This window comes from Alnus glutinosa, chromosome 13 (assembly GCF_958979055.1).
Source record: "Alnus glutinosa chromosome 13, dhAlnGlut1.1, whole genome shotgun sequence".
Taxonomy (NCBI): Eukaryota; Viridiplantae; Streptophyta; class Magnoliopsida; order Fagales; family Betulaceae; genus Alnus; species Alnus glutinosa.
In genome coordinates, this window is record NC_084898.1 from 5295986 (window position 1) to 5304565 (window position 8580).

The following is an 8580-nucleotide window of genomic DNA, read 5'->3' on the forward strand; positions in this document are numbered from 1 at the left end:
CACGAAAGTCTCTGACGGTCTCAAAAAGAAGAGCCAAAAGTCTCTTTTTAGGCGCTATCTTCCACCGCTTCCAAAATTGCTCAACAAAAGCCGACTCCACCGATTCCTTTGAATTCCGATTCCAATTCCAATTCCCTCTCGCGAAGGTAAAATTTCCACTCCCACAGTTCCTCCGGGCGGTCTCTCGCCGGAACGGAATTGATCACTTGCTCTCTCTCTCTCTCGAAGCTCTATTCAATCGCGTTTTTTTAGAATCTATGCCGGGTTTTGTTGAGATTCTGTAGTCGAAGCTTTGGATTCTGATTGTGATTTTTGGGTTTTTTTTCTTTGTTTTTTGTTTTTGATTTTCCAGTCGGTTGCCTTGCTGTTTGTATTCGTGTTCAGTAGCTATATTCGGATTTATTCATGATTTGTTTAGGGTTTATCGGTTTGTGCTTGCAATCGATCATTGCCGGTATACCAAAAGTCTGTTTATTCTCAGCTCCTGTGCTGGTTTCACTGCGCTTTTCCGCGTGGTTTTATATATCAATATATGTATGTGAGTTTGAGCTTAGTGATGGTTTAGGAATTGTTGAAGATTGGATCGTGTAGTTTTTTTTGGGGATTCTTGTGATTGAAAGAATAGGATCGGTAAGGCTGAGAGAGTGCGTAATTTTGTTTCAACAAACTTAGATGGTGGTGTTGGAAGAGTAAGTAATATTGGACTGTAGCAGTTGAGCTGAATGAGGGGGGTGGTATTATAGATGATGGATAGGGTTAATAAATACTTGATCGTTTTGAATGGTATATGCTAAATAACGTGTTTGTTGGTGTTTTTTTCTTCTTCTGTATAGTAAATAGAAGTAGGAGAGAAGCGGAAGAGACCCATTAAGCATGGTGGTTTATCAAATACATAAGCTATTCTGGGAGTTAAGAGTAATAGGGCCCTGATCATTCTTCATCTCTCTTTCTGATTCTTGTGCTATATATGTTACGCTGTGAATGTGCACACAGACAAATGGATTTCCAAGATCAATGGGACCCCTTTGTGTTTGGAATGGCCAGCTTAGCCGGGATTGTCCTTATGTAGTGTATTGCTTTTCTATGGATTTTTTTTTTATTTGTGGTAATCATTGAGTAGGAGATACCATGAAACTGGCTATTTTTCTGCCTTCTAATCTTTGCTTAGTCTCCAATAATAAAGCCTCCTTACTGTTGCTTTTTCGTTTTTGTTTCCACATGAGCTCGTGTTCCTTGCAATTTTTTAGTTTGTCTTCTACAAGTGCATGCGTTATATTGGAGATTCTATAGCTGTATAAATTTAGCAGTTATAATTATTTGTCTCTTATCTATTATAGTTTGTCACTAAAAGGGAAATGTGCTACACCAAATGGAAAATACTGATGGTTTTTGGTGGGGAGTCAAGATAAATTAAAGGAAATGGGAGGCTGCTGCTGTTGTTCCTCCAAAGGAGCTGAACTGAACGCTACACCAGCATATTATTATGTCAGTATAATCTTTTCTTAGCAATTCTCTTCCTCTCCACTTTGCTCCTGTTTTCGAGTCTACATATTAATCTTGTTTTACTTGTAGATTTTTTATTTTTATTTTTTTATGAGACATAGGAATTAACTCAAATATTCAGTTGCAAGCTACCTGTCAAGAAAAAATAAAACCCCTTAAATCCTCAGTTACAAGCTCATTCACTCTGTGGTTGTAGTGGAAGATTACTAAGGCATTGTTTGGTTCGTGGAATAAACCCCTGAAATTCCTTTATTGGTGGGGGTCTATTACTTGGAATAGTTATCCCAGATAGTTATTCCCACTGGAATAATAACTCACTTACGAAGAGGAATACCTATTCCTCTAAAAAATGAGAGGCATAGACTAAATTTTTCAGAAAAAACTACTCATTATTTTCTATTTTCTCTCATTTTTTTTTTTAAAAAAAAATTAGAAACCTATGTGATACTGTGGCTAGCCGACCACCTATTGGGGTGGCTTAGGCGACCCCCGACTCTTTTGTGCATGGCCGACCACCCACCAGTTTTGAAGTTTTCTTTTTCTTTTATTTTTTTTTTAAAAAAATAAATAATAAAAAAATAAATAATAAAAAAATAAATGAAATAATGTGGGTGTTTTTTAGTAATTTTGATTTGATTCTAATTAAAGTATATGTGTTGTCACCAAACTAAGGAGTAGGAATAACTATTTTATTCCACGCTGTTTCATTCCCAGTAATAACTATTCAACGGCTACGGCTTGGGGTAGAATCCTCATGGTGGACAATCTTGGAAGGCGGGGGTTTCAACTGATTAATCGGTGTTGCCTCTGTAAGAAAGATGAGGAAACTGTTAATCATCTTCTCCTTCATTGTGAGTACGCTGTTGACATCTGTTACCAGCTTCTCCATTGTTGAAAATTTCTTGGGCGTAGACATTGTAGAGAAGCTATCTGGAAAGTTATTCCTGTCCTCTTAATGTGGAGCTTCTTTAGAGAAAGGAATCTTCGGCTCTTTGAGAATAGCGAGACCATTGTGATTCTTCTTAAATCCTCATTCTTGAGATCTCTTCTGGATTGAGCAATTGTTCATGTTCCTAATTTTCCTTCAAGGAATTTGGTAGATCTGATTTGTTTTATAGATTGTAGTTGCAGCTAGAACTTTGGCTCTCTTGGTTCACTTGTATACTCTTCGTGTACGAGGAATTCTTTTTTTAATAAAAGTATTATTATTCATAAAAAAAGGTAATAACTATTCACTTTTCGAAAGGAATACTCATTCCGCAAACCAAACGAGACCTAAGGTATATTTTAGGAAAAAGTACACATGCCCCATTCAAACTACCAAAGCAATGTCAATGTCCTCCCCTGCAATGACAAAAATACCCTTCATAAAATTTAAAAAATTCTCAAAATTATAACAAAAAACTATAACTATAAAAAATAAAAATAATAAAAAACCAAGACAACTAATTTTTGTTTTTTTTAATTTTTTCTTTCTTAAAACTGATTTTTTTTAATTAAAAAAAAAAATTAAAAACAAAAAAAGAAAAGAAAAACCAAGGCGCGATCATTTTGTTTTTTAAAACAATTAGTTTTGTTTTTATTTTTATTTTTTTTCTATTGTTTTTTTTTTTTAGTTTTTTTTTTCTCAAATTTATAAGGATATTTTTGTCTTATTGAAATTTTTTAAGGTAATTTTTGTCTTTTTGTTGGCCTTGAGGGGGACATTGATATTGTTTTGATAGTTTAGGGGGGAGATTAACACAATTAGTAGTTTGGGGGGACATTAACAATGGGGTTGTAGTTTGAGAGGGGAGTAATGTACTTTTCCCTATGTTTTATAAAAGCCCAGTCTCGAAGGTTTGTGTAGGACTCGATGTACAGTAAATTCCTGCTAGAACTAGTCTTTTTCTAATCATTAAAAGTCACTAAAATATTTTATCACATTGCTTGTAAAGTACATATCAAATTTGTTGGAGGGGTACCTGGTGGTAACATCAGTTAACGTAACACTGTAAAGTTATGACTTTAATCTCCATGAAACTTTGTTGAGGGCCCCTGAGAACAGAGAGTTTGTCATGGCAGAATTAGCTCTTCTATGCAGTACTTGACATTGCTGCTTGATTATTCTGAAATGTTTGCATGATCTTATATTGCTGCTGTTTGCTGCATCATGACCCTCATGGTCTATATTTTTGGTCATGCTAAGTTAACCTTTTCTGCAGTACCCAAGAGCTTCAGAGGAGCATGTGCCTCTATCATCTGACCGTGGAGGTGCCCCTGCTCTCTCTACAGGGCTCCTGGTTGATACAAATCTGGATACATCAATACCTGACACTTATAGACCACCTCCTGCACCTATGCCATATGATGTGGTTTTAGGGCGTCCTCAAACACCTCCTGTGGCTCAAGAAATTTGCAGCAAGAGTGACGCAGCTGTGCAAACAACAAATTCTGATTCTGTTCAAGAAACAGTAGGTGGCAACACCCAAGAAAATTTGGCTAAGGGTGAAGATCTCAAGGAATCAGAAAGCATAGCGGAAACCAATTTTGAACTTGACTTGGTAAAAGGGTCAGAAGTTGAACTTTCAAAGTCAGTGAAACCTGTAATTTCTGCAACAGTGGAAGAGGATGGTTGTCCCATATGTTTGGAAGGTGATATCCTTGCTGTGCACGTTACTGCGACTTTGGCTATTTTGTTTGTGGTCTCTTTTGTTCTGCTAGTGATGGTGTGATGTTCAGATCATTGTGTTTTGAATAGAAAATTTGTGTATAATTATTTTTCTCTTCTTCCCTACAGAGTATGACGCAGAAAATCCAAAAATGACCACAAAGTGCGATCATCATTTTCACCTTGCATGTATTCTTGAGTGGATGGAAAGAAGCGACACTTGTCCTGTGTGTGATAAGGTCTGCCGAAATCAAAACTTTTATTTATTTTGTGATTGGACGGAATGAGATATCCGTTACCATGTTCAATACTGAGAGGGCTCTGTTTTTCTTATGGCAGGAGATGATTTTCAATCCTCCTATTGATTAGCAGCAATCAGAAACTGAACTCAACTCCTTTGCAAAGGTTACATAGCCATAAGAATCTTCGTTTTTTCCCCATCTCTGTCTCTGTCTCTCTCTCTCTCTCTCTCTCCATTGTTAAGTGGCAGCCACAGATTGGCTGTGGTTTGGTTGTTTTGGTTCTGAATGTGTCGGGCCCGTTTCAAAAGCATAGCGTCTTTGTGCATTCATTTACTTTTAAATGCGGAAAAAAAGAATGAAAAGAGAAGTAAATATAGTTTGGCATGATTGAATCACTGAAGTCCATTATCCTTTTTTCTTTTTTTTCTTTTAAATGAATTTTTATAAGCAATATATTTGCTTGAGTTGCGTAGTAAATGAAGGGATTACCATACTAGTCACGTTACTAAAGAGAGATTCGGAACAGAGCTTAGGTGAAGTGTCTCTCTCTCAGTTATAGAGCTTTTCTGCGGGTCCTGCATTTTTTGGTCCCGATACTGGGTTGTTTCTAGTGGGAAGTAATCTGTGTAATGGAAGTAGAGAAATATAAAACACATAGACATGCTTGATTTCAGATTATTCATGTATATATATATGTATATGTATATGGTTTGATTTTGACATTAGAAGTTTGAACAAGTTGGTCAATTGACAGATTTGCACAAAACATTTTGAAAGGTTCTCTTTTGTTTCGTAAGCTTGCTTAATGTTTGGGACTTTTCCCCAATAGGTTACTGATGGTATTTGGAATGTAACTTCAAATGCATACTTTTCATGTTTTCTTAAGCATGGCTGCTCTACTGACTGCATTTTGAAGCAAGAACGACTCCTCCAGGTAAATATTATCCTGGAACAGTGTGGCCTTTTAGTCCTTCAACTCAACGGTTTAAGATCCTCTCCATTTCAACAATGGTTTAGATTTTGTTTTGTTGCATCTAACGGTGTATATAGTGTCATATTCATTATGGTGCTAGCAACATATGTACTATTAGATCAATAAAATCTAATCCGAACCATAGACTGAATCCTTTCCATTTGGTGACTTGATTTGTGAGTTCTTGAGCTGGTCTATTACTTTCTTTCATCGTGGAGGGCATGTTCCACGTGGGGCTGCCACAACTTTGTTTTTTTGGTACATCGGGTAGGCTAACCCCAACTAGACATGAACCAACCGAGACCACAATAAAATCACGACATAGATGTGTTTCTAAGCCACTTGGAAGGGAAGTCAAAAAAGTGAGTCCAAGTGGTTGGTCGTCAAAGTAGCTGGCAAGGTAATTCTCACATGGGTTTCTTTTGTCGGAAAGCACTAGTCACATTCATGTTATACTTTTAAAATAACTAATTGAAGTTATAATTGGAGCTTTATATAGGCAAAATATCTATAATTTTGTTTCATCTAGTACATAATCAACCATAAGGGGTTGGCTCAAGTGGGAAAAGCCTTGATTTTTGTAGTAGTCTCATGAAGTCTAAGGTTCAAATCTCATTGGGTACAAACAATTCTTTGGAGTCAACTTGCCAGCGAAGTCGAAGTATTATCTGATTTGTGTGGAAGGGGTGCTTAAAATGGCTCTTGAGGTTTACCTGGGTGGGTACATATAGAATTACACAATACTTTGGCTGATTAACTCAGTTTCTCTCTCACTCATATAGTGAGCATGTATTAAAGTATAAATAGAGTTTACAAGATAACTATGATTACAATGGTTTACACGATTAAACTTATCCCTAGTATTTGGGTATAGCTAAATAAGTAACACTAATTTAATACACACTTATCTAATACACAACCTATATAGTATTTTAATTATATATAGGAGTAATTATCTTTTCCCCCCATGAACTACCAAAAAATGCGCGATGTCCCCATGAACTACCAACTCGACCAAAATAGAGCATTCAACTACCAAAGACAACCCTTTTCCCTCCTTCCGTCAGTCAAACGGGTTAAAACAAACGGTCAACGGGTCACGTGACCGTCACACGCCGTTTATCCTCATTTTCTTCTTCTTTTCCCCCCATGAACTACCACTGTCTTCCAATATACCCCCATGTAAAACGGCACATGACCCGTTGACTGTTTCTTTTAACCCCTCTAACTGACGGAAGGAGGAAAAATGGTTGTCTTTGGTAGTTGAATGCTCTATTTTGGTCGAGTTGGTAGTTCATGGGGGTATCACGCATTTTTTGGTAGTTCATGGGGGGAAAAGGTAATTACCTCTTATATATATATATATATATATATATATATATATATATATATATATATATATATATATATATATATATGCTAGAGAAATGCTATATTTTATCTCTTTTATTTTACTTTGTTAATATGACATTGTCAATCAGTCATTAGATCAGTAACGCTTGTTCACTTCAAGAAAAGAAAAATAAAAAGAAAAAAAAGTAACATTTGTTTTGAAAAAACCATTTAATAATTGATTGCCAGTGTCACATCAACAAAGAATAATAAAAGAAGTGAGAAAAAAATGTAGTGTATACCAGTAGTCATGTACCTATTGAATGCATGACCTAATTTTCATAATTTTGAATATCACATCCTTGTGAAAATGAGATAATTTACAGATACCCCTCAAAAAAAAAAAAAAAAAAGAGATAATTTACAGGTACAGTTCATCAACACACCTCAATGTATGGAGGCTTGTTTAGATTTTTCACGGCTGTTTCATGAATCGGCTTCTAACATCAAAATTCCAAGATCCCTTTCTTCAAGCAATTCCTAAACCCTAGTACAATATAATCTCCACAACAGACGATGCCACCAACTACTGCCTCTCTAGGATTTCCTTTGCAACCTCTGACAGTGACTCAGTGTAATCTTGTGAGCATTGCACACATGTAAGTACAATAACATGTTGTGGGACTTTGTCAAATGTAGTGGGTGCATCCTATATATGTGGAGCCTATTTTTCTTTATAGGATCAGGATTCCATGTAATGAGCCTCATGTCAGAGGTTTTTTGGGCTCCATTCGTTTGGATAGGAGTTCGGATGTCTTAAACAAGTGGAGTTCAGGCTGTCCAGATGCTTGTTTGAGCAAGTGAGGCTCATGCAATAAAGTTGCCCTATTTGTTGTGCAATAAAGTTATCTTATTGCATAGAATCTAAAACATTGTTTGTAGACTATTATTTATGTGCCGGGGGGCCGGGGGGGGGGGGGGGGGGGGGGGGGGGGGGTATGCCACTTAGAGCTGAGTAAAAATCTATTAATGAGGTGCTTTGTGTAGGAGCTCTCATGTGTACAATTAGAATGCTCTCACACAATGTGTATTAAACGACTTTTAATCACCTTAATAGACTCTTGTCTTGAGCGACTGAGAGAATTCTCTAGAGAGTTTGTCTCTCACTTCCAATGAATTTTCCTTTTGAGTGTCTTGACTTTCCCTAGTGAGTGCTAATTGAGGAGGATGGACGAGCCTAGCCACTCCCTCTTCCTCCCCCCTCATTTTCTCTTTCTTCACTTTTATTTTTCTTCCTTTTCTTCCTTTTTATTTTGCAACTTGGAAATCATATCTTTCCCTCTACTGCCCATGCGCCGCCCCTTCACCTTCACTAGCCTCCGGTGCAACCGTCGGCCCCTTTGCACTCACTCATGTACACCATGCGCCGCTGCCATTGCTGCTTTTTTTTTTTTTAACTTGCACAACATATCTATGACTTTCCCTCTATTTTTCCTATTGGATCTCTATAAATGGTACCCTCTTTTTTTCTATGAAGATTCCCAAATTCAGATGCGGAGTCCACCAAGCCTACTTTGTCGAGTTCCTCCCTCACCACATATCGCAATGGTGCCCTTCTTTGGTGGCTCCGGTCGGGAAATGGATCCTCTCCATTTCAAATGGAAAGAAGCTGGTTAGTGCATTCGGGAAGGGTAAAATAATCATTTTATTTTTTTAGACTATTTTACTCATCTTAAATACATTAACTAAATCCTTCTCCCTCCGGTTCAACTACCACCAATGTTCCTCTTCCTATTATGGTTCTCAAGTTTGCTTGTTGCTGCAGTCGCAGTCAGTCACAAACCCAAAGGGAATGGAGAGGGTCATGGCCTCCTTTAGGC

The 8580-nt window shown here is 37.1% G+C and overlaps 1 protein-coding gene across 3 annotated transcripts; it reads left to right on the forward strand.

Moving 5' to 3' along the window:
• LOC133854716 (probable E3 ubiquitin-protein ligase RHB1A) lies at positions 1–5191 on the forward strand. Of its 3 annotated transcripts, none has more exons than XM_062290971.1 (5): positions 1–146; positions 1338–1485; positions 3708–4137; positions 4283–4392; positions 4493–5191. In XM_062290971.1, exons 2-5 carry the CDS (start codon positions 1420–1422, stop codon positions 4520–4522), a joined length of 636 nt encoding a protein of 211 aa, XP_062146955.1. In that variant the 5' UTR covers positions 1–146; positions 1338–1419; the 3' UTR covers positions 4523–5191. The 3 variants fall into 3 exon arrangements, with proteins under 3 accessions (XP_062146955.1, XP_062146956.1, XP_062146957.1); XM_062290972.1 differs by having other exon boundaries at positions 2–146; positions 1352–1485; XM_062290973.1 differs by lacking the exon at positions 1–146 and adding an exon at positions 2218–2354 and having other exon boundaries at positions 1345–1485.
• The last annotated feature ends 3389 nt before the right edge of the window (positions 5192–8580 follow it).